General features: G+C 38.6%; 2 protein-coding genes across 2 annotated transcripts in view; one reads left to right on the top strand and one right to left on the bottom strand.

The window, feature by feature from the left end:
* cenpp (centromere protein P) overlaps positions 1-11,027 on the top strand; it is a 307,375-nt gene extending 296,348 nt beyond the window's left edge. The window contains exons 7-9 of the mRNA XM_048547325.2: positions 6,952-7,031; positions 8,294-8,385; positions 9,694-11,027. Coding sequence (XP_048403282.1) covers positions 6,952-7,031; positions 8,294-8,385; positions 9,694-9,806 — 285 coding nt within the window. The 3' untranslated portion in view covers positions 9,807-11,027. The remainder of the gene's footprint in view (positions 1-6,951; positions 7,032-8,293; positions 8,386-9,693) is intronic.
* ippk (inositol 1,3,4,5,6-pentakisphosphate 2-kinase) overlaps positions 9,923-27,153 on the bottom strand; it is an 89,895-nt gene continuing 72,664 nt past the window's right edge. Inside the window, exons 10-13 of the mRNA XM_048547706.2 lie at positions 24,990-25,140; positions 20,196-20,298; positions 17,256-17,335; positions 9,923-14,858 (exon numbers count right to left, since the gene is read on the bottom strand). Of these exons, the coding sequence (XP_048403663.1) occupies positions 14,633-14,858; positions 17,256-17,335; positions 20,196-20,298; positions 24,990-25,140 (560 nt within the window). The 3' untranslated portion in view covers positions 9,923-14,632. The remainder of the gene's footprint in view (positions 14,859-17,255; positions 17,336-20,195; positions 20,299-24,989; positions 25,141-27,153) is intronic.

Genomic DNA, 27,153 nt, shown 5'->3' with positions numbered 1-27,153 from the left:
TGCCTTCTGGGACAGAGCATTCCATATATCCACCACTCTCTGGGTGAAGAAGTTTTTCCTCAACTCTGTTCTAAATGGCCTACTCCTTATTTTTAAACTGTGTCCTCTGGTTCTGGACTCACCCATCAGCGGAAACATGCTTCCTGCCTCCAGAGTGTCCAATCCCCTAATAATCTTATACATCTCAATCAGATCCCCTCTCATCCTTCTAAACTCAAGTGTATACAAGCCTAGTCGCTCCAATCTTTCAACATACGATAGTCCTGCCATTCCAGGAATTAACCTCATGAACCTATGCTGTACTCCCTCAATAGGAAGAATGTCCTTCCTCAAGTCTGGAGACTAAAACTGCACACAATACTCCAGGTGCGGTCTCCCCAGGGCCCTGTACAGCTGCAGAAGGACCTCTTTGTTCTGATACTCAATTCCTCTTGTTATGAAGGTTAGCATGCCATTAGCTTTCTTCACTGCCTGCTGTACCTGCATGCTTGCTTTCATTGACTGATGTACAGGAACACCTAGATCTCGTTGTACTTCCCCTTTACCTAACTTGACTCCATTTAGATAGTAATCTGCCTTCCTGTTCTTGCCACCAAAGTGGATAACCTCACATTTATCCACGTTAAACTGCATCTGCCATGCATCCGTCCACTCACCTAGCCTGTCCAAGTCACCCTGTATTCTCCTAACATCCTCCTCACATTTCACACTGCCACCCAGCTTTGTGTCATCAGCAGATTTGCTAATATTACTTTTAATGCCTTTGTCTATATCATTAATGTATATTGTCAACAGCTGCAGTCCCAACACAGAACCTTGTGGTACCCCACTGGTCACCATTCCAAAAGGGACCTGTTTATCACTACTCTTTGCTTCCTGTCAGCCAGCTAATTTTCAATCCAAGTCAGTATTTTGCCTCCAATACCATGTGCCCTAATTTTGCTCACTAGTCTCCTATGCGGGACTTTATCAAAGGCTTTCTGAAAATCCAGGTACACTGCATCCACTGGCTCTCCCTTGTCCATCTTCATCCTCAAAAAAATTCCAGAAGATTAGTCAAGCACAATTTCCCCTTCATAAATGCATGCTGTCTCTGATCTATCCTGTTACTGCTATCCAAATGAGTTGTAATTTCATCTTTTATAATTGACTCCAGCATCTTTCCCACCACTGACGTCAGGCTAACCGGTCTATAATTCGGCTTTCTCTCTCCCTCCTTTCTTGAAAAGCGGGATAACATTAGCCACCCTCCAATCCACAGGAACTGATCCTGAATCTATAGAACATTGGAAAATAATTACCAATGCGTCCACGATTTGAGGAGCCACCTCCTTAAGTACCTTGGAATGTAGGCCATCAGGTCCCAGGGACTTACCAGCCTTCAGACCTAACAGTCTATCCAACACCAATTCCTGCCTAATATAAATTCCCTTCAGTTCGTCCATTACTCTCGGTCCTTCAGCTACTATTACATCTGGGAGATTGGATCTGTTCACTAGGGAAGACACAAAGTACCTATTCAGCTCTTCTGCCATTTCCTTGTTCCCCATAATAAATTCACCCATTTCTGTCTTCGAGGGCCCAATTTTAGTCTTAACCATCTTTTTTCTTTCCACGTACCTAAAAAAAGCTTTTATTATCCTCCTTTGTACTTTTGGCTAGTTTGCCTTCGTACCTCTTTTTATCCCCCCTCTGTGTACTACCTTTTTAGTTATCTTCTGTTGCTCTTTAAAAGTTTCCCAGTCCTCCGGCTTCCCACTCATCTTTGCTATGTTATACTTTTTTTATCTTTCTACAGTCCTTAACTTCCCGCGTCAGCCACGGCCGCCACTGCCTCCCGTTAGGATCTTTCTTCCTCTTTGGAATGAACTGATCCTGCACCTTCTGTATTATATCCAGAAATACCTGCCATTGTTGTTCCACTGCCATCCCTGCGAGGGTATTGAACCATTGAACTCTGGCCAGCTCCTCCCTCATAGCTCCATAGTTCCCTTTGTTCAACTGCAATACTGACACTTCCGATTCTCCCTCTCAAATTGCAGATTAAAACTTATCTTGTTATGGTCACTACCTCCTAATGGCTCCTTTACTTTGAGGTCCCTGATCAAATCCGGTTCATTGCACAACACCAGATCCAGAATTGCCTTCTCCCTGGTAGGCTGTTCTAAGAATCCATCTTGGAGGCACTCCACAAACTCCCTTTCTTGGGGTCCAGTACCATCTTGATTCTCACAGTCTACCTACATGTTGAAATCCCCCATAACAACTGTAGTAATACCTTTGCGACAGGCCAAATTTTAACCTCAAATCCTGCCTGTTGCCGCAGAAACCCCTTTCAGTCCCTCTCACTATTGAGTCCCCTATTACCACAGCTCTGCTTCTACGCCAGTTTTCATCATAGAGTGCTTAGCATTTAGCTGGATGAATGCAGCTCCCAACAAGAATCGAGAAGCTTGACGTTTTCTAGACAAATCAGTCTGTTATTTGGAAACCAATCCACCATCTTAACCATTCACTCCTGCCATCACAGGGGCACAGTGGTAGTATTGTTTACCATCTACAAGATGTAGCCTGGTAACGCACCAAAACTTCTTCAATAGCACCTTCCAAACCTGAAACTATTACTTCTGAGATAAACAAAGTCAATAGACACAGGGTAACATCATCTGCTGCATGTTCCCCATATGTATCGCGATACATGTGACAATAGTAAATCAAATCAAATTATATTGGTTGTTAAATAGAGGTAAATTTGTAGCACTAAACAGTTGTGACATCATTACTGTACTTTCTTGAGAGATAAATGTGCAGTTGATTTACCAATGAATATTTTACTTAGAAATGCAATACATAGAAGTGACAGGCTACAAACTGTTTTTCATCAATAAATTTGAGTAATGTTGAAACACATATCACAGATGAATTTCAGAAACATCCTCCACAAGACAGAAATCTGCCAGTATTATTAACTTGTGTAAGGTAATCAAATCTGTTCATTTAGTAGATAACTTCCATGAAGTAAAGAATACACTTTTATATTGAGGAATTGCTTGCAAATGCAGATCTTATGGCAAGAATTTTGGTCAGAACTTGTCTTAGAGCACAGCGTGCAGAAGACACTGAAACCCTGCGGAAGGATATAGATAGTCTAAGTGAGTGAGCAAACATCTGGCAGATGGAGTACAATGTTGATAAGTGTGATGTCATCCACCTTGGTAGGAATAACAGCAAAATGGACTGTTTTAAATGGTAAAAAACTGCAGCATGCTGCTGTGCAGAGAGACTTGGATGTCCTTTTGCATGAATTGCTGAAGGTAGGATAGCAGGTGATTAAAAAGGCAACAATGGAATTTTGTCTGCCATTGCTCGAGGGATGGAGTTTAAAAACAGGGAGGCTATGCTGCAGCTGGAAAGGGTCCTGGAGTACTGTGTGCAGTTTTTGGTCTCCTTACTTCAGAAGAGATATACGAGCATTGGAGGGGGTGCAGAGGAGATTCACTTGGTTGATTCCAGAGTTGAGAGGTTTGGTTAATGAGGAGAGACTGAATAGACTGGGATTATACTCATTGGAATTCAGAAGAATGAGGGGAGATCTTACAGAAACATATACGAATATGAAGGGAATAGATGAAGTGGATGTAGGGAGGCTGTTTCCGCTAGCAGGTGAAACTAGGACAAGAGGTCATCGCCTCAAAATAAGGGGAAGCAGATATAGGACTGAGATCAGGAGGAACTTCTTCACCCAAAGGGTTGTGAATCTGTGGAATTCCCTGCCCAGTGAAGCAGTTGAAGCTACCTCACTGAATGTTTTTAAGGCAAAGCTAGATAAATTTCTGAAAAGTAAAGGAATTAAGGGTTATGGTGAGTGGGCAGGTAAGTGGAGTTGAGTCTCAAAAAGATCAGCCATGATCTTATTAAATGGTGGGGCAGGCTAGAGGGGCCAGATGGCCTACTCCTGCACTGAGTTCTTAAGATCACATTTAATGTTGGTATTGAGCGTGAGAATTCAGTTTTTCAGCTCAGCAATTAATTATATTTACCTCAGTCTCCCAAAGTCATCTGGGTTTAATTTTATTAGAACTAACATATAATAATCTTTGTCATTTAGATGCTCACTTCTTAAATATAAGCTGGTTACATTTATGGCAAGCAATATCACTTAAAATATAACAATTTAATTTGGAATTTGTCAGTGTTTTATCTGTTTGATGTAATACTTTGCAAATCCAGATGCTGTGTGATCGGTACTGCCTGCTTATAAATTAGGCAAAAATGACATTGAAACATTTGGTTCTAGTTTCCACAACTCAGGCAAATTATATTATATTTTGGCACAACAAATAGGATTTTCAAAATTTTCATTAAAATGCTAAGGATTATATTTTCTTAGAAAACATTTTCAGGGAAAGAAGGCAATCTGCATGTTGACTGCATACAAAGGGGAACATTAATTGAAATTTTATATTAGGCTGCATAGTATGGAATAAAGTGGCTCTTGAAGATAAGTCTCAGACATGCTGATGTAGAGGAAGACGGAATTCCTGATTGATACAGTAAATATATATGGAATCTTCCCTTTGACCTTTATCATCCCCCCCAAATGAGCGAAATCGTAGACTAGGCAGGGATATCAGAAATTATTTAAACTAATTATGTCTCGGACCTCTCAGAATGGTAGACTGTAAGACAATGGCTGTGTTAGCAAGGTTAGGTTTAAAAAAAACTCAAAATTGGTAAACTTCAGAACTTCCCTTTAGTTCAAGCATATTTTCCTTTTTTGTAAGAATGCCACTATGTGTCAAGATTTGTCAATACACAACTTTTCTTTCCAGACAACCACTACTCCATAAATAAGCCTTATTATAAGGCTTGACTTGTGGTACTGATATGTGTTGATTTGTTTCTTCTTTGTTTTAGTTGCAGTTTTTATTTGCATTGGAATCTGTTTTCTCAACCTGCCTAGCTGTCAATCTTCAACAAACTAAGTAAATCTAGTCCATGTATGCTATTGCATTATTGTATTGCAATGTGGTATTTTATATATCCTTGATGCATCAGCTGTTGTTATAGGTTTTACACTTTCGATAATCTAATCATTGCTTTGTCTTTATTCAAATATCCTGCTGTATTTTTCCAGCCACAAATGATTCATCTATATATCTGCTTAGTCAAGCAATGGTCAGAACTTGCACCACAGCTTCATAAATATTCTGGCACTTGCGCCTTTTTGTCTCTCTCATCCCACAAATCATTGGCCATTAAGCCACTTTGCCCTGAATGGCTAAAGAACTCTACCACAAAATTTGTGACCATAAATGGCTTATGAATTCAACATGGTAAGTTATAAGAGCAAATTTCTTTGTGCATGTAGATGTTAACAAGATGTCAATCATTGATGTCCATGGAAATTGGTTCACAAAAAGAACTACAAAACTCATGCTCCAGTTTCTCATGATCTCACACCAACTGTTTGAGCTGTAATCATAGTACCACTGGAAAGAACCCTGGGCAGCTGCTTCTAAGATTTATTTACGTATTTGAAACAAAAAACATTACAAATGCAAGCTGTTAAAAGTGTCCCACATCTTTTGTTAATATGTATGGGGAAGAATGAAGCTGAGCCAGGAAATGAGAAATTATGAGGCCTAATTGAAACCTTGGATTAGTAGCTTTTACATGTAAAGAGAGGGGAGGAAAGGCAAAGAACTTTACAGGGAATTTCAAAGATTGTTTTAAAAGCCCTTAAACTATGAGTAATTTTTGATAAAAGCAAAGTACTGTGGATGGATGCTGGTAATGAAACATACAGAATGCTGGGTCAAACAGCATCTCTGCAGAGAGAAAAAAGTTCATATTTCAAGTTATTATTCAAAACTGAGTAAATTATGATGCTTCCCCACAGTTGGCCACTTATATCGATTATTTCCAATCTGAATTTTAAACACGTTTCAATGCAATGGGATGTCTTTGGTCTGCCCAAGGTGAAGCAGACAGCAGCACATCCACCAGGTGTGCAAAGAGAAAGCGCTAAAGCCAAGATTTTGCCAGGATTAGAAAGCCAATGTAGAAACTCAGTTGTGAGATAATATCCAGTTAAGATGATGTACTGATGTAGGGAAGTATGATTTTTTTTATATTATGCAAAGCCAAGTTAAATTGATGGAATTGAATCTGATTGCAGTGGTTCCTGTTATCTTACCAGAAGGGGGATTTAATTCTCCCAGAGCAGCTATGACAGGAGTTAAAGCTGGGCACCTTTCATTTGCTCCGATTCCACTAAATGGTAATTTTTTGTAAAGTGAACAATTCATTAATACATGTTAACCAGAAATTGGCACGGTTGCTCTGACTTGTGAACACTGCTGTAGAGCAACCCAATCATCCGGTCTTTCTTAGTCCTCAATTTAAATTTTCAAATCTCTCCACACCCTCCACTCCCCATTTCTTACTATTTGCTCTTTTCCAACAATGGAAAGTTGCTGTTCTTTGGAATTCACTCCGAGAACTTTACCTTGCTTCATTTCCTGCTGAAAAGGATGAGATATGCCTGTGTTAGGAGGACCATTAAACATGTACATTATGGATTTTACACTCAACTGTAATGAGAATTTCGATCTCCTAGCTGTGATATTAACAACTGCTCATAGGATTAAAAGGTATTGTGAACTTCATCTAGGTTGAAAGCAGAAGCAACTAGAGGATTACTGTTCTACTACTTGAAAAGCAATTCTTACTTTAGCATTAGATATCAGTAAAAACTAAATTGGACTCGATAGAGTATTAGCATCAGCCCATTCTCCCACTTAAACAATTAAATTACATAGATGATCAAACTAGTCCCACTACTACCAGTAATCCAGTTCGGCTTCATTTATGCAAGAATAACTCAAATTACATGCCACAGCAGACAAGTGTTGAATACAGCCTCAGTGTGCAACTCCCTTTTTCCAGGACAAGTACCCCAAGATAATCAGACTTCCAGAGGGATCAAACTCTGAATATATGGTACTGGAATGCTCCAAAGTTCCTGGGTGAGACTACATTAAACATTTGTGATACTTGTGATACCATTTGCACTCTGTCGATGATTTTAACATATATATTTAATTATTGTAGCTTGCATTTATTATTTGAATTTATTTGCATTTATCCTAATAACTCAGTTTTATTGTTTAAAGTAGTTCTGGTTTGCTTTAAGAAATAAAATTATTAATTGTACTGGATTGATAATGACTATCTTGAGAAATTATTCTTCAGGCTCCCATAAAATTTAAAAAAAGGTTCAATGTAATCTTTGCTTTTTCTTCTGATCATCCCAAGGCACTTTAAAGTTTTAGCAAAGATTTGTAGTTTGGGTTATGGGTGGGCTTGCTTGCTGAGCAGCTTGTTTTTGTCCAGACTATTCATCGCCATGCTAGGTATAACAGCTAGCAGCAAAACGACACAACAAGCTTTCCTTAATATCAGTACACTTGGACAATGAAGGCCATCAGTTTAACTGGGACAATGTAACTATTGTAGCCCCAGCCAAACAGAGGAATTCCTGGAGACATGGTTCTCCACCAATAATGCAATCAACAAACATAGAATTGAAGCCCATACACAAACCTATACAGATCAACACAAGAAATAACGCTATTCACCATTATGAACTAGACAGTATAAATTCCAAGTGCGGCAGAACAACATCAGTTCATCATAGGCCTCACCGATGTTACCTAGCATGGTGACGAAATGTATGAACAAAAACAAGCCAGCTCGGCAAGCAAATCAACAGCCTCATCCCAAGGCACTGTCCATTGCAGTTTGCCCATTGTGTTTTTTACCCTCTTACAAGTTATGTATCATCTTTTGATTTAAGTCCTTATATATAACTCAAACGGAAGCAGAAAAAAAAGCACTAAACAAAATCCCATTCTAAATTTCATCTGAAACTTCAGTTGTAGCTACTTATTTTGCCCCAAGTTCATTTGTTGATTCTTTTATGTTGATTATTTTGAGTAGCTCCCTTTCTCAAAATTATACACCAGTTCTGTCCATGTTTAATCCTGTCATGGACATGGATAAATATACTTATAGATGCAGTTTTAACTTAAAGAAAATCCCTGTCAGTTACCAATCTTTACTTTGAACAGTCCCAAAGGACTTTTAAGGAAGCTTCATATCCAAATATTGCATCATTTATACATGCTGATGCTATGGACATCTCCAGTAATAAGAATCTACCATTCAATTTATTTTGTTCTGTAAAATCAAAAGCATGTTTTAATTGTTAGACATATCTCGCTTACAGGATTGAGCTGAAGATTTTCTGGAAAATATTTGTAAGTGAAGAAGGAGTTGTTGCTCCAGTGCTGGATCTCTTGACAAAAATACCAGCAGAGGGTAGGTATCCAAGCATGAACTGATCACTGGTTATATAGTTCTACAGTGAAGGTGTTACACAAATGCAAGTTAAAATACTGCATGCCACCAAAGCAGATTATTGAATGCTACAAATGCGACTGTATCTAGCTGTGAAAGCTCCATAAAATTAGCAGTGATGAATTGTTAAGTAAGATTTCTGACCTGAAATTTAGAATATTTAGTATTTTACAATTTCCCACCTCTTCCTTCCCTTCCATCTGTGGGGTGGAGGTAAAAAACGACAGAAACCAAAAAAAATTGTCAGCTCGTTATTAAAAAATAGCCAAGAAGTGACTTAAACCTATGCTTTTTGGACTATATTTTTACCCGCATTCAGCTGTGACTAAATGTCATCTGTCCAAAACCTCAGGTTTAACTATCAGAATGATGCTAGAAGAAACAAACAGTCCTGCAGCCAGTAAAATGTTATCCATTATAAAAATATTTGTAATTTAAGGAATTTGGGTGGTACGGTTGCTCAGTTGTTCGTGCTGTTGCCTCACACCACCACGGACCTGGGCTCAATTCCACTGTCTATGTGGGTTACCTCCCAGAGTCCAAAAATGTGCAGGTTAGGTGGATTGGCAATGCCAAATTGCCCATGGTGTCCAGTAATGTTTATGTTAGATGGGGAAATGTAGGGGTAGGGGAATGAGTTAGGGTGGGATGTCTTCACAAGGGGCAGTGTGGACTTGTTGGGCCGTTTGGCCTGTTTCCACACTAAAGATTTTATGATTCTATGTTACTATGAATTGCCAGTACTGACAAAATCCATTACAGATGACTTTCTGGGACTTTTGAACACTGACATCTTCCTTGTGTTTTTTTTGAAGGAAGTTGATAGGAACAATAGTGTGCCTTTTTTTTCTATTCCCATGCCATCTTACACAGATGTTTAAAGTCTGATTTTGAATGGAGGGTAGGTCCCAATTGACCAGACAGAATGGCTTTTCTGATGTCTGGTAAATGTATTTTTCCCCTCCCCCTTCCAACTTTGGCAGAGTATCAGTTTGAGTTGGTGGGATTCACAGCTGATTTTTAGTGGAATTCATTCAACTTCCACATCAGCACATGTGCTACTAATATCTTTTTATACTTTTTTTAAAATAGTTCATGAGGTTCATATTCATGTCTTCAAATGAGTATTGTAATCATCCTTTGAACTACACCACTCCAGTGATGGATCTCCTTGTACTAAAATGAAATATGTCACATTTTTCTTTAATATTTCTCTTCAAACTATATGACAGTTTGGGTAACAAACAAATTCTGATCTTTTTCCTACAGCACTTGGCTTGGACACAAAGAAAGTTGTGGACAATGCACCCAACAGCTTTAGAAAACTTATACGCGTGTTCGGAATTGAGGCTGCTATAGACCACTTAATTAAACTGATGTGAAAGTCAGTCTAAACTGTGTTTTACAAGAAAAAAAAAGTGATTTCCATTTAAGAAATTATTTTATAAATTTTCTGTAAATAAAATCTGATTGTTACTACAGTCATAATCAATTTTATTAATTTACATGTACTATTTTGAAATATTTTGTACAACAGGACATGCCACAAATACATTTTCATTTCTCCTATGGCACTGTCAAGTGAAAAATAAATATAGCATTTAAATACAAATAGCCAAAAAGTATTTACAAATACAAGGCAAGTTCTATTGCAATTATACATAAGACAAGACAAGTCATCGATACCACAGTAGTTGTTGAAATTACCTTTCTTCAATGTAAACCATTTTTAGTTAATTCACAGCCTATTTCAACTTTCAAAATCCATGAAATACAGTGAGGCAAGAGTAGCCAACCGTCAGAAACAGTGCTAGTTTTATTTTGTAAAAATGTATTGTCACAGAGAACTAAAGACTCAAAATCTAAAATTCTCACGTTGCTACATTTGTAAAGCATGAACAGAGGGGAGTGCTTTATTGACAAACAAAAGAATAAATTAAATCTCTGAACTTCAATAATATTACTAAAACTAGGTGGAATTGTCTGAAATTTTTCTCTTTATAAGGCTATCTGTGCACCATAGGGCACAATATTGTTGTTCAAAGTGATTGCAAACCAGTTCTTTCAAGTTCTGGTTGTTTTTTGTACCTTTAATAATATTCTCAAGTACCCAAGTTCAATCGCGGTAGCAGTCACCATAAGTTATTCAAAAACCCATTAACTTTATCACACATCATTCATAATGTACCAGCTCCAATTGCTGTAGTCAACACTAGATAAATGTCTTGTTTGACTTAGTCTCAAGGGATTCAGTACGACAACCATAGTAGATTATCTATTTTTGAGTAGTAGTTAAGTAGGAAGGATTTACACAATTACAAATTCACAGATCCAATTACTTTATCTTGGAGATACAATACAAAGATTTAAATTTAAACATTCTGCTGAAATCTTGCTTTTTAACTTTACAGTAGTTCTTGGCTAAAAGTGCAATATTTTAAGCCATCAGAAAATGGGATCATATTTAAATGCACACCTTTACCATATGAAAACAGAGAGAACGGTGTATGCTGTAAATCAGGAAGAAAAACAGCAGTTGCTGGAAAAGCTGAGCAGGTGTGGCAGCATCTGTGAAATCAGTTTGCGTTTTGGGTCTGGTTCTGAGGAAGGGTCACTAGACCCAAAGTGTTAACTGACTTCTCTTCACAGATGCTGCCAGACCTGCTCAGCTTTTCCAGCAACTGCTGTTTTTGTTATCTTTACCTTAGTTTGAACTTAAATTTTAAAAAAAGACTGCTAATTCCAGAAATGATTGACTTTTGCAATAAGACAATCATTTCTGGAAATAAAGTGACACCAGAAGCACCACATAAAAGTATTGAACCTGTCCTTTTTAGATCAGTTAGAAATAGTAGTTATTTTTGATTTCTGGTAATTAAGTGCAGCAAAGGAATTGAGCTATACAGACCAGATTCAATGTGAACTCTTGAGGTAAATTATGGCACTAGAAACAAAGTGTTGCTACTACTGGACACACCTGTCTTCAGCTGCGGGTAAAATAAATAAATCTGAAATTTCTATTTTTGGTCTATTTCCACTGGACAATGCTAACTGTAGACATTCAAAAAAAACCGTATCCACTCCTGAGTTTAATTCTGAGCTGATATGAAGGCATTTGTACAGGGTTGGTAGTTTGGAGAGTGAGAAGTGGGTAAAAAGATTGGAAAAGAGATGTCTGAAGGGAGGAATACTCTTTTGCTCAGATGATATATGATTTACTAAAGAAAACATGCTTCTTACAAGGTAAAAAAGCAATATGCAAGAAGTCTAACAGAAGCAGAAAACATTACTGATTATGACAGTGTTTACATACTCAACTTAAGAATGCATTAGGGAGTGCAAATCTAAATTTAAAAAAGGTATCACCACCATAATTCAGGTCAAGAATATATAATTCAGCCTCTTAATAATCTCGTCAAAACTATAGACAGGAATGCAACCCAACAGACAAAATAGTTATACCTAACAGATTCGGCATTTCCATTCATGGTATTGTTCATACAACAGCTAAGTGCCCATGCCAGTGAGGAACAGAAGCTTTTTTTTCCCATACAGGTCATTTAGTACAGACTTTCAACAGGCATCTTAATCTGCACATGCCATAATATGGAGGTAATTTTCCCTTCGGGTTACCTACACAATTTCTGAACAAAATTAGCCTAGATCATTGCTTCAGCTTTACTTGGCCATTTGGAGAGATTTTTGGTCTTGCCACCGGGTAGCTAAGCATATGCTTTCAGTTTGAGATTGTGTGGGACCAGACAGACAACTCACTTGCAAATATAGCCAGACAGACAACTAATTTGCAAATCTTTCCAAAATACAGTGATGGCAAGTGGTAAGAATGAGAAATTCCTGGTTAGAATTTAATGAAAAGAAAACTGGAGTTTCCATCTTCACTGTCTTTGGATCCAAAATACAATGTGTATGTAGCCACATTCCTACTAACCCACCTTGATAAAGAAGTAAGTGCTGAGGCAGCTCTCTTCAGATGCAAAAGGGCTGTACGGTCTACTGAAAAGGGGTTATGAATAGTTTTATTTTAATGGCATCACTAGTTTGCCTTGTCTAGTTGAAAGCCAAGAGTTAACAAACAGACTGTGTCACAGAAATAGAAAAGCATGCCATAATTTGTTTTTTGTATACAGTCTCAGTCAGGAGTGTAGGCTTGTTCACAAAACATAGATAAAGTAGGGGAACAATAAGAATGTTTTAATTCAATAACAACAGCTTTGTTGACTAGATCTAAACAAAACAATCTAAAAAGGACAAGTTTGTCACCATATAATTCATAGCCTCTATTCATCATATTATAATTTTTTTTAAATCTCATTTTCAAATAGTTTTTTCAAAATTTTGGATCTTGCATTGGTTTGGCACAACACAATTAAAATTATCAAAGAACATTTAAAGAAAATTAAATAGCACACATTTGTTTAAACTGTTTCACCAAACCTTTTTGCTGAACTTTTAAAACAAAACTTGTACTGTTTACATGTAACTTGCTCATTCCATTCTCTCTCCATTTAGACTCTATAGTTTTATGAAAAGTAAATTTAAGTGGCAAAATAGCAACCCCAATATTACACTCCTGAAGTCATTGTGCTACTTCCACTCTGCTCAGTTGACAAGGAGCCTTTACTCCACATTTCCCAATATGCTAATCACAAAAAATGTTTTTGTATTCAATGATTCCCCACCCCACCCAAAGCCTTTAGCATACCTGTACCATTATTTGAATAATCTCCAGTTCTCATGTTATGAAGATGTGATACTGACTTAAAATTTAAAACACACAATTTTTCTCCATGTTCAGAACCTTAACTCTGCTATCACTTCCCTTCATCAAATTTATAAACATTCACTCACTAGATGTTTTGTTTTGGTTCAGTGCACAGTGATGCTTTGGAGCATGTACTACTAAATCAGTTATTTACTACAGCTGAGAATGAAAAAAATCTCAAAATTAATTTTAATTCTGATATTTCAGAAAATGTTAACTGGAGGTGATTTCAGAGTCCAGCTGTCTCTGAAAATGCAACTTGTAACATGGCCAAGACAGTCAGATTTTCAGTCCACTGAAAATAAACAACAGATTGTATCACTGGTGGTTTAGTTTATCAAAAAATGCATCTACTGGAGTGCTGGAATTACAGAACTCATCTGTCCCTTAGGTGGTCCTTAGGAAAGTTACTGTCAGCACATTTACTGCTCTAAACTGAATTACTCCATGCACTGACATTCTTTGCTGAAGGTAAAAATATCCCTCCACAAAGTACTTTTAAAAGCAATATCCCACAGCAACTCCTCCCAATTCAATTTTAATCCTGACATTCAGAAGTCAGTTAAACCTTGGAGTTGTATTCATTGAAGTTTATAATCCTGAAAATTTATTTAGTGTAAAGACATCATGACAACTTTAGGGGAAGAATGTTTCATGTTTATGCATCCCAAAAGAAACATTGCTTCCATTTGTCATCCTTCACCCAATTTATGAAAAGCTATTGTGCAAAGTGGAGGGTCACAAAACCAAATTTCAATGGCACCATTCAAGTGGTTAGATCAAACATACAACAAGAAATTATAACTGTTAGGGTCACTAACTGTGGCATGTTCACCAAGTGGCACAAACTAAAGCAGTGGAAGAATAAATATCACTCCCAGCAGCAATTCCTGTGATGAACTAACGTCCAGCAAGTAAGCAATTTCTAATCAAGTGCATGACCATGGCCTTACCCCACTCATTTAAACTCAATATTGCAATAAAAATGCTAAAATCTTGTTAAAGAATATCATGTTTCTCTTGCACTTTTCAGTGCTGCGTAAGTAAGTTTTTTTTTAAATTTAGTTGCTTTTAAAGAACTTCTACTCTCCAAGACAGGTATTTTGAAACACCAATCAACTGACTCTACAGGTATCTTTAAAATTATTGTGCTTTAATATTTACAATCTGGAGTTTCAAGACAAAGGTTAACGGATTTCAGTAAAAAATGTTTAGTGCTATTTTCAAATTGGTGAATGACATGTTTTTAAAAATAGTCATCCACTTGAGCAAGTTTAGTGAGTGATGTTCAGAATTTAAAATATTTTGCCCATGTCAATGTTCAAATTTACTAGACAAATATTTTTGAAACTTCTTCTTTATACTTGTGGCCTCTCAGTCAGTGCAGTTCTTTGAGATTAGAGAATAGCAAGGCCCCACAACAACTCACACTGAATGAAAAAACAGTGTGCATTCTTCATTTTCCTTGTAGAAGTTTGGAGTATTAAGATCCTTTTTGGCTCTCGTGCTCTGCAAGTAAAAGTTTATTATCTTCCCATCAAGTTTGTACTGGTGTGCAATGTTTTCATATGGTTTGGGATCCAAATCTAGAATAGAGACAGAATATACAAAGCAAGCCCGTGATGTCTGAATTATGGTACCTGGTTCAGGCCTGTAAAGAGAGAGACATGTAGTGAAGATACATCCTGTATTATCAGAATTAAAATACAGGGATCTGAAATCACACCGTATACTATTCATATGTAAACTTAATTCTGTTCCCCAATGTTTTAACCAAATTTTAACCATTAGTTTTATAGAAACTCCAAAATGCAAGAGCTGTCGGGAGAAATTGAGATAAGTATCATTTAAAAAACAGGAATATATATTTTCAATAGTTAGAATTGGTTCATATTTTTCAATGACCAACACAAAAGAATAATTCAATTTATTTCAGGAACTAAATTGGAGGCATTGAATTTAGTAACGAAATGCACATCAAGTTACGTAAGTGCTTAAAATGTGGCCAAACAGTGCACTAAGTTATGGCCTGACTATGAAACTTGTCTCATTAAATCAATTGACAGAGCTTTGGGGAGTCAGCAAGGACCCGAGCAGGTCTCGATTGGGTCCTTACTGCAAGAACAACCCAATGGTCTCAATGAAGTTCCAAAAAAGATTTTCCCTCTGATTACTTTTAACTTAATTTTGTTTTGGGTTAATGCAATATTGGAACAATGTGTGACTGACTATTCGTCTTCATTCAGTATTAACCTCAGTACTGTTGTCACTTCTCCAAAAAAAAAGTGGACAGAACAAAAGTCTGAAGGAGGGTCTAGGCCCGAAACATCAGCCTTCCTGCTCTACCTGCTGTGCCCATCCAGCTCTACACCTTATCTCACATTTTCCAGCATCTGCAGTTCCTACTAACTCTGGACAGAAGAAAAGCTGTCTTTACTCTGCCAAAAATTAAACTGCTCTGGCCATTCCCACTTCTAGTTTTTCTTGCTTCTCAAATGTCCCCAAATGTATTGTTACTAAAATTTTCTTTGATTCTTTTCAATCTAGCACTCATCCAAAGCCATCCTGATCAAGCTCACTTCAATGAAACGTCAGTCTTTAACACCTAGATTTAACAAGCATAACAGCATCCTAGAACACCACAGCCTCAAACTACAACACCATCTTCTTTCAAAATATACTGATGCCATCAGCTACCAAAGGCAACTAAAAATAAATAGAACATTTCCGTTCTGGCGCTCAGAGGATGACTAACATGTAATTCCTCTATCCATACGAGTTACTTATATAATTTGAGTATGACATGCAGTTCACAGCAGCCCCTTATGGTAAGAATATTAGAACTACAGAAAAGGTGAAAAATAATTAAAATTATACACAACTTAGACTGTGGTTTCAGAAAACATCTTGGATTTATTTTCCTTTGCAAAGTGAGAGGGACGTATCAAAGGACTTCTGATTTCCTAAAGCTCTGGGTATATAGTTAAAAACTTTAATACTTGGGTGAAGCTACAACAATGCAGTATATATTTAGAACTACTACTCAAACAAACAAAAAACTCGGTCATAAGAATATGGAATGCCTTATCACAATCATCTATTGATGCAGAGACTATATCAATTACAAGAAAAAGCAGTATCTACACACACGTAAGTAGAGATAATAGGAAATGGGATGAGAGTACACTGCTCTACTGAAAGAGATAGAATGACTGCCGAAAGGAAAATGTTAGCAATTGGAATTCAACCCCCAGAAACATTAAAGAACTGGCTAGATACTGTAATGCTCTTTACAATGCATAAACTAAACGGTTTTCCTCCTCTTCTGTCATAAAGCATTCTAAAATTCCACTTATCTTTTTCTGAAAAAGGAATACCTAGCTCCCCAAGAGATAATGTCTGCATGGGAAGTGGTAATCAAAACCAGACTGGAAGAAAATTACAAAATTATGTAAAAGATGCCTCAGCATGAAAACCTTAACACAACATACTTTGTGAAAAGCAGTTCTTCAAGGAAATAGCAAGGTCACCTTGTGTTGAACACCCCTTTATGTTTAGTGAGCTTTACTACCACATGATCAGAAATAAATTCAATAACTCAAGAAATATATGGAAAGCTAACACAAATACAAGATAAGACAGTCTTATATGATCATGTGTCACAGAAGGATAATACTTATATTACACTCCATGTACTGACTAGCACAGCACAGATCTCACCCTCCCATTCCAAACATGATTCTAGCGTACTGAAATTTAAATTGACCAATATTCTGTTGTCACAATGCTGGTGACAATTTTGCAACTGGAAAAACAGAAATACTGAGGTTTAAGCAGATGAAATGATAACATAAATGGTTCGAAATTATGTAATCCTACCAATATACAATGCCTGATAAGGCACTGAAAGGTTAATGTTCTGAGCATATGGCTTGATAAAATGCTAATGTTTTACTCTGTAGATTGTCATGGACTGTGATTTATTCCATTAATTATAGTTGTTTAGATCATACTGTTTTTACTGTATTTCCAATGACAGACCCCTTACCATTCTTCCAGAGGACAAGGCAAAAGAGCAATCATGATGGAGCAATCCTTGGCTGTTGTAGCAACCCTGTACTGATGAATCTATAAATTTTAAATAAAAATCACAAAAATTCTAGTCACAATTGCTGCTAGATACACATTTTAAAAGGCAACAACCTTTACAACTTTGGATTAAAAGAAAATGACTATGCAAAAGCATGCCTCAGGTCAAACAAATCTGTGAATATGAATGCCAAATCATACAGCGAGATGACTGCAGAAAAGCCCGATAAATAATTTATCATTTTGTTCAGATAAAAATTAAGCACAAAGTACATGGAAAATTGCAGAACCCAATCCAAAAAAAGGCACAACATGAAAACACCATGTTACTTTTTTCAGAAATAATTGTTCTCAGTTCTGGCTGTCTCTATTTTATGTAATTTGCTTGCATGCAGTTGCCAGGAGTCAATGTAGTCTATATTCTCAAAGCCTAATTATAGGTACATATTATACAGGATATTCTTCAGTGCAGAAACAAGCCATGTGGTCAACTAGTTCATTATTAGCTGTGATTCAATTGAGCTAATTCCCAGTTCTTTCTCCCTGACACTATTCCCTTGTAGACTTATCTAGCTTTCCTTCAAGTACTGTATATACAGTGAGAGTCATACAGCACGGAAACAGATCCTTTGGTCCAACTAGTTCATGTTGAACATAATCCCAAATAAATTAGTGTGACCTGCCTGCTTCTGGCCCATATCCCTCCAAACCTTTCCTATTCATGTACTCATCCAAGTGTCTTTTAAAAATTCTAATTGTACCCACATCTACCACCACCTCAGGATATTCATTCTGCATGTGAACCACCTTCTGTGTAAAAAAATTTGCCATGTCTTTTTTAAATCTCTCGCCTTAAAAGTGCGCCCCCTGGCCTTGAAATCCCCCTTCCTAGGGAAAGGCAACCACCAACTCTATCTATACCCCTCATTACTTTATAAACCTCAAAGGTCACCTTGCAACCTCTTACTCCCTGATGAAAAAGATCCTAGCCTTTCTTTTTAACTCAAACTTTATATAACATCCTGGTAAATCTCTTCTGAACCCTCGCCAGCTTAGTAATATCCTACCTTTAACTGGGCAACCAGAACCAAACGCAGCATTCCAGAAGAGGCCTCAATGTCCCATATCACCTCAACAATGACTTCTCAACTCCTGTACTCAAAAGGCTAAGTAACGAAGGCAAGCATGTCATAAAAACTTCAAAGAATTATGTACCTGAACCCCTAAGTCCCTCAGCTCTACAACACTACCCAAGGCCTTACCATTAATTGTATAAGCCCTACCCCTGTTTGTTGTACAAAAATGCAATACCTTGCATTTATCCTGACTGAACTCCATCTGCCATTTGATCATATATTTTCTTAAAATACACCCTGTGGCAATGGAATTCTCCGTTCACACTATTCATTGGGTGAAGAAGTTTCTTCTGAAGTCTCTTGATTTCTTGGTGACCATTATATAGGTATTTTTACTGGCCCCTGGATTTGCTCTCTTAAGCATGCTTCGTATCTACTCATCAAATCCCTTCACAATTTTTACACCTCAACCAGGACTCCCCACATCATTCACTTAAGAGAAATAAAGTGTTCCAGCCCGTTTGCTCTGTTCTAATAATGATACCATACTTCTGGTATTACATGTGAAATATTTTTGACCCTCTCCAATCTCTCCATATCTTTTTGTCAGAATTCATATACAGTGATATTGGTGTAGTCGGACCTTGACTTCTTTACTTTTCAACTTCATCCCTCTGGAAATTAATTTTTGTTTAATAAATCGCTTGTTAATCTGTCACCTGGACGCTAGCATTTAAATGAATGACAACGATGACAGAACTTTTCTTGATGCATTGAAATTTTAACAGCATTAGCAGTGAGAACTGATTGATTTTAAGAAATGAGTCGATAGGCTAACAATGTGGAAACTGATAAATCAAAGTTCAAAAACAGCTGTTTTAAATGATTTTACTAACAGCATTCAAGGAATGCTATGCTGTGGTTTCAGGGGTCCATCATACCTAGGCTGTTTCTTACAAGTTGCAGGCTTCCTGGTATATCTACTTATGCTGTGATCTTGCTTTGGTCAACCCAAGACACAAGAACTTTGTTATAGAACTACAAAATCTTGGTCACAGATTCAATATCAACTAATTTACTCAGTAAAAGGTATAAGACAACAGTCCCAGACGTACTTCATTTTAAAAATTGTGTTTAAATCCCACATCTGGAAGTAACACTGATTTGAATTAAATAGCATAGCAGTAGAACAACGCATAGGACAACCTTGCAGATTGATTGTTTTCTGCCTCCCCCCAGAGGGCAGCCTCACTGCAGGCATGGATTGTTCATCATTAACCTCCTTGCTCTGGAGCTCGCCGAATGCTGCCCAAGGGTTAAACAAAAAATGTAGGCTTACGCAAAAGCTCTAGTTTAAAATTTCAAAGGAAATCTGAAACAAAACTCAACAAATGCTTGGGTCAGATGATTTGAAATTTGTTATTTCTTTACTGTAGACACAGCCTGGTCCACTCAGCTACTTATTTTTATTATCAATGTTTAAATTGGTATGATACTAGACTCAAATATTAGGTAGCTACAGTTTAGCTTTTCAAATGCTTATCAAAATGGATTGCAGAGTGCTTGCTCACTTAAGCTTTTATTAAAGATTAACAGCTGATTTGTTGGCAATCACTAAGAATTATCGAAAAGTGCCAGTTGTGATTTTTATGCCTTTTCATTTCAATCTTCACTGACATTTACCAATATTTTGAGCAAAACAATTAGAGTGACGTGGATAGGTCAACATCAATACTTTAACAATGACAGAAATTCAGCTTCTTTGATGCAATTTGCATTCAATTTACGTGCTTATGAAAAAATAGTGCAATAACTAATTTTACCTTCTGGGCTGCATAAGCCACTGTTTCATCATCTTGAGAATGAGAATCTGATAGACTTCCATAAAAATTTTCATTATAAGGGCCATCTAAATGCAACCTAGTCCTGCACAGGAAAGAATGCAAATAACAGTTAGTTATTTAAATCAAAAACTATGACTAAACAAAAAGTTTTTATTAAATCATAGCCACATTTTCAATGTCTCAAAAACAAATAACTGCAGAAAATGGAGCTTCTCACAATGTCTTGCTCACATTGGTGCGTATGACTGGAAAGATGTGATGCTAACCTTAGGATTTCATCTTTGAGGTTGTACAGCCACTTATCTGTTCACGATCAGTACCCCAAGCAAAGCCATACCATACAATTAACTCTGACCAAAATGAGAATCTCAATTTTTACTCAGTACTGCTTGGTCTTTCCTCAGCAGGATATCCAAATCATGTTACAGTTCTGACCAACCAAAACAAGGGACACTTAATTGGTAGGCTTGAAAAAATGCCTTCATACCCGAGAGATAGCAAGAAATGCAGATACTGGAATCAGAGGCAACGCAGTGTGGAGCTGGAGGAACACAGCGGGTCTGGCAGTATCAGAGAAATAGGAAAGTCGACATTTCAGGTCAGGACACCACCAGAACTGGGGAAGGGAGGTGGGGCGGTGGTGGTAAGCAAACCGGGAAACAAATATAGAGAGAGGAGAGGAGAGGTGGGTCTGGAGGGAAGGTAGGTGGGATGGTGATTGGTGGATGCAGGTAGGGAGTGGTGGGGCGGAGAGGTGGGGAAGATGATGGACAGATTGTGTCAGGTCAAGGAGGTGGGGATAAGACGGGGTGCTGGAAATGGGATGAGGCTCGAGCTGGGGAGATTTTAAAACTAGTGAATTCTATGCTCAGGCCATCGAGCTGCAGGCTCCCGAGGTGGAATAGGAGATGCTGCTCCTCCAGTCTATCTATCTTCGCTCCAAACGGTCCACCCCACCCTTCTCACTGAAGAATCCCGACCACCCGCTACCTGCATTCACTTCTGACCATCCCACGGACCTTCTCCAGCCCCACCCCTCTTCTATTTATTTCTGAGCTCCCTTCCCCCCCTCCCCATTTCTGAAGAAGTGTCTCAACCTGAAATGTCAACTTTCTTACTCCTCTAATGCTGCTTGACCTGCTATCTTCCTCCAGCTCCACACAGTGTTGCCTTTATACCCAAACCGTTCCAAATCCCTCGTTAATAATATAGGTTTAGAGTAATTTATTTTGAAGTAGCAGGATCACTGTTTTACTAATTTTCAAATGCAGTATAGACAAGTTTTCAAAAGCAATCATGCACACAAAGTTACAACCACTAACACAGCACATTTTGTATTAGAGATAATGGCATTCTACAGCATCTGCAGTTCCAAGACAATAAAGTGTGAAGCTGGATGAACACAGCAGGCCAAGCAGCATCTCAGGAGCACAAAAGCTGACGTTTCAGGCCTACACCCTTCATCAGAGAGGGGGATGGGGAGAGGGTTCTGGAATAAATAGGGAGAGAGGGGGAGGCGGACCGAAGATGGAGAGAAAAGAAGATAGGTGGAGAGGAGAGTATAGGTGAGGTGATAGGGAGGGGATAGGTCAGTCCAGGGAAGACAGACAGGTCAAGAAGGTGGCTTGAGTTTAGTAGATAGGAAATGGAGGTGCGGCTTGAGGTGGGAGGAAGGGATGGGTGAGAGGAAGAACAGGTTAGAGAGGCAGAGACAGGCTGGGCTGGTTTTGGGATGCAGTGGGGGGAGGGGACAAACTGGGCTGGTTTTGGGATGCGGTGGGGGAAGGGGAGATTTTGAAGCTGGTGAAGTCCACATTTGATACCCTTGGGCTGCAGGGTTCCCAAGCGGAATATGAGTTGCTGTTCCTGCAACCTTTGGGTGGCATCCTTGTGGCACTGCAGGAGGCCCATGATGGACATGTCATCTAAAGAATGGGAGTGGGAGTTGAAATGGTTCGTGACTGGGAGGTGCGGTTGCTTATTGCGAACCGAGCAGAGGTGTTCTGCAAAGCGGTCCCCAAGCCTCCGCTTGGTTTCCCCAAAGTAGAGGAGGCCACGCCAGGTACAATGAGTATACCACATTGGCGGATGTGCTGGTGAACCTCTGCTTAATGTGGACAGTCATCGAGGTTCACCTGCACATCTGCCAGTGTGGTATACTGTATCCATTGTACCCAGTGTGGCTTCCTCTACATTGGGGAAACCAAGCGGAGGCTTGGGGACCGCTTTGCAGAACACCTCCGCTCGGTTCGCAATAAACAACTGCATCTCCCAGTTGTGAACCATTTTAACTCCCCCCCCTCCCATTCTTTCGACGACATGTCCGTCATGGGCCTGCAGTGCCACAAGGATGCCACCCAAAGGTTGCAGGAACAGCAACTCATATTCCGCTTGGGAACCCTGCAGCCCAAGGGTATCAAATGTGGACTTCACCAGCTTCAAAATCTCCCCTTCCCCCACCGCATCCCAAAACCAGCCCAGTTTGTTCCCTCCCCCCACTGCATCCCAAAACCAGCCCAGCCTGTCTCTGCCTCTCTAACCTGTTCTTCCTCTCACCCATCCCTTCCTCCCACCTCAAGCCGCACCTCCATTTCCTACCTGCTAACCTCTTCCCGCCTCCTTGACCCGTCCATCTTCCCTGGACTGACCTATCCCCTCCCTACACCTCCTCCACCTATCTTCTTTTCTCTCCATTTTCAGTCCACCTCCCCCTCTCTCCCTACATATTCCAGATCCCTCACCCCAGCCACCTCTCTGATGAAGGGTCTAGGCCCGAAACGTCAGCTCTTGTGCTCCCGAGATGCTGCTTGGCCTGCTGTGTTCATCCAGCTTCACACATTTTGTATTAGCTTCACTGGCTCCTGTTCATATTTTAGTTCCAAATTGAAAATTTCTAAATACAGTATGACTATGTAAAGTACTCTTAAATGCATTATTCTCAAAACTTTAAAATGTTAATTGTAACTTACAGAAATAAGGCTCTGTTTAAGAGCCTATGACTTAAACTACTAAGTGTTACAAATTCTTCAAATTAAGATTTAGTGTCCTACAACACCCTCAAGTGGTCAGTATAATACATGCAGTGAATTAAAGTTCACAACATAGCAAAAACTAACTATCATTTATTCTGAGGTTTAATCAACATTACACAGATATCAAGGCTATTAAACTATTATTAAAAGGACATATTAAAATAGCAAAGGATTCCGATTCCTACTACAACAATTTCAGGAGTTAACCTGTCACAATGTCTTTACAAACAGAAGAGGACTGTGACTAGCACAAGATGCCTTTTGGCTAAATTAACTGGTAATTTTCCAAAGATTTTGATGGGAGCTACATCACTTGACATATTTGCCAACAATATGGAGAAGGTTGTTTTTACAATAAAATTAGGATTTTCTGACAACACAAGTTATATCAAGCAGAAATTAAGGGAAAGCAAATAGTTTAGAAAAATGTGGTTGATTACATAGACGGGTTAAAACATGTCAGATGGACTTAGAGGAAAATAAACATAGGATACCGCACAAAGATGCAGAAAAACTGGACATGTACAGGTGTAAAGATACTTGGTCAAAGTGAGATAAGATGACAAAACCAATTAGATACTCAGATAACAAGATGTAGCGCTGGATAAACACAGCAGACCAGCAGCATGAGAGGAGCAGGAAGGCTGACATTTCGGGGCCTAGACCCTTCTTCAGATGTCTGAAGGAGGGTCTAGGCCCGAAATGTCAGCCTTCTTGCTCCTCTGATGCTGCTGGGCCTGCTGTCTTTATCCAGTTCTACACCTTATTATCTCAGATTCTCCAACATCTGCAGTCCCCACTATCTCTGAAACAATTAGATACTCACATATTTTTAAATTAGGTTACACTGTTCTAAGACTGTTTAAATAGGCATTTACAAGGCTTCAGATGATTCAGTTTTAAAAAAAGACAGAATTGAAAACTTATTTGTGCCAGAGGAGAGAGACAACACATTAAAAAGAATAAACTAGCTATTTAATTCAACAAATGTAGGACTCGAGGGCATAAATATGTAATCAATAAACCTCACACAAAAAAAGGAAAAAATGGAAGCATCACCCCCCCACACGGTTACAGGGAATAGATTTTGAGAGAAAATAGGTGAATCAAGAAAGAAGCTGAAATAATGCACCTGAGCTTTAAAGAGCTATTAACGTCACTGCCAGCTTGACAGGGCAACAGTGGAACAAAACTTTGTGCAAATTAGGACGCCAGGTAACAGAATTTTGGATGAGCTCAAATTATCATGGGTAGAAGAGGGACAAGAGTGGCCAAAGACTCCACGAAGCAGTGGGAAATAGAGCACATTTTACCAATGGGATGTGTGGCAGCTTCTCGGAGCAACAGTGAGAAAACAAATAAACTAAAGGAATCAACTGTCAACTCCCATTCAGCACAAATAGGATTTCCTCTTCAGGTCAAGATTTTCTGGGACTGTAAGATAACAAACCTCCAGTTAACTCATCCAACATGCAATACTGAAAAAGTAAAGTCAAAGTCACCATAGTCACCAGAGGACCATAGGCTGCTTTCTAAACCGAGAGAGATAGAGATGACCATGGGTCATCTGCCAATGTGATAATTGAGCCGTTGCTGTTAGCCTCAATCTACATTAAAGAGCTAACTGATCCACCCAAAGCTGTAAATTGTTCCAGAACTGATACACTGGTTACGTTCCTGGTACATATTGTCCCATCGCTATTTTCATGTAATTCTAGAATTACATCACATAACAGTTAACCTGTCTTTTGGAAATTCTTCTATATGCTGTTGAACTCTCAGGTATAAAGGATAGATTCCATCAATGTCCATCATATCAAGCATCTGTACTTGAAGGATCCGAGAAAGAACACAACCTCTAGGCAAGCCAGAATTTTCCACAACATGAATACCTGGAAACAAGGAATAATTTCTGAATTACTGAACAATACATTGTTATCCATAATACATCTTCAATAAAAATATCTGACATGGATTTTCAAGCTGAAGTTAGGTTTTTATGGGTCTTGCATCGAATGTTATATGCATTTTACATTCAAACATGCATCCTTACAAATTAACTGAAAGTTTCTAAGGGCCAGTGGAAAATTGACATCCTTCATTGTATATCTATACTACAGAAAAACAAACAAACATCAACCATTTTGAGGACTGTCAGTGAGTGGGACTCCATGCTTAGTTGATTTAGTCAGATCAAGGGCCAAAAATATGGCAGATATTTAAAAAGGGATCTGACAACCAATTCTCAGGCTTTTATATCCAAGGCTCTGCTGCTAGTCTGTCATTGCTGCCACAGAGCATAACAAATCCAATTACACACTACAGGAGCCCAGAGATTCACAACCATCATTTTAGGAACACCTGATCAAGAATATAGTATCAATGTAACAGCAAAATTTATACACCAGTTAATATTGATCTAGCTACTAGTGAATTCAATTTTTTTGTTTAAAAATTGTTCTGGGGATATGAACATCATAGTGTAATAAGAGCCATACAGCACGGAAACAGACCCTTTAGTCCAACTCATCCTTGGCAACCAGATATCCCAAATTAATCTACTCCCACTTGCCAGCATTTGGCCGATATCCCTCAACTCTTCCTCCTCACTTATCTGTCCAGATACCTTTTAAGATGTTGTCATTGTACCAGCCTCCACCACTTCCTCTGGCAACTCATTCCACACACACACCACCCACAGCATGAAAAAGTTGTCCCTTAGGTCCCTTTTAAACCTTTTAGAAGGATGAGAGGGGATCTGATTGAGATGTATAAGATTATTAAGGGATTGGACACTGTGAAGGCAAGAAGCATGTTTCCACTGATGGGTGAGTCCAGAACCAGAGGACACAGTTTAAAAATAAGGGGTAGGCCATTTAGAACAGAGTTGAGGAAAAACTTCTTCACCCAGAGAGTGGTGGATATATGGAATGCTCTGCCCCAGAAGGCAGTGGAGGCCAACTCTCTGGATACTTTCAAGAAAGAGATAGATAGAGCTCTTAAAGATAGTGGAATCAAAGGTTATAGGGATAAGGCAGGAACAGGATACTGATTGTGGATATCAGCCATGATCATAATGAATGGCGGCCGAATGGCCTACTCCAGCACCTATTGTCTATTGTCTTTCTGAACTCGCTTGACATCTATGCCCTCTGGTTTTTGGGCTCCATTCCGTGGGAAAAAGACCTTGACTATTAACCCTATCCATACCCCTCACAATTTTATAAATTTTATGGAGTCATCCCTCAGCCTCCGACGCTCAAGGGAATATAGCCCCAGCCTACTTAGCCTCTCCCTTTAGTTCAAATCCTTCAAACCTGTCAACATTCTTCGAAGTCTCTTCTGAACCCTTTCTTATTTAACATCTTTCCTATGTAGATAGCAAGATAACCAGAATTTTAACAGTATTCATAAAGTGACCTAACCAATGTCCAGGACAGCAGCAACATGACATCCCAACTCCTACCTTCAATTCACTGACCAATAAAGCAAGCATACCAAACACCTTCTTCAATACCCTGTCTACCTGCAACTCCAGCTTCAAGGAACTATAAATCTGCACCCCAGGGTCTCTGTCTGTGAACACTTCCCAGGACCCTACCATTAAATATACAAATCCTGTCCTGATTTGTCTTCTAAAAATTCAACACCTCACACTTATCCAAATTAAACTCCATCTGCCACTCCTTGACCCTTCAGCCCATCTGATCAAGATCCCATTTTACTCCAAGATAACCTTCTTCACTGTCCAGTACACCCACCAATGTTGGTGTCAACTGAAAACTATCCCCCCTATATTCAATCCAAATCATTATCATTGACAAGGCTAGATTGATTGCTCATCCTTAATTATCAAAAAACCAACATAACACAGGAACAGGTCTTTCAGCCCTCCAAACACGCGA

Source organism: Stegostoma tigrinum, chromosome 11, assembly GCF_030684315.1.
Source record: "Stegostoma tigrinum isolate sSteTig4 chromosome 11, sSteTig4.hap1, whole genome shotgun sequence".
NCBI lineage: Eukaryota > Metazoa > Chordata > Chondrichthyes > Orectolobiformes > Stegostomatidae > Stegostoma > Stegostoma tigrinum.
This window is presented reverse-complemented; position numbering and strand designations above follow the sequence as displayed.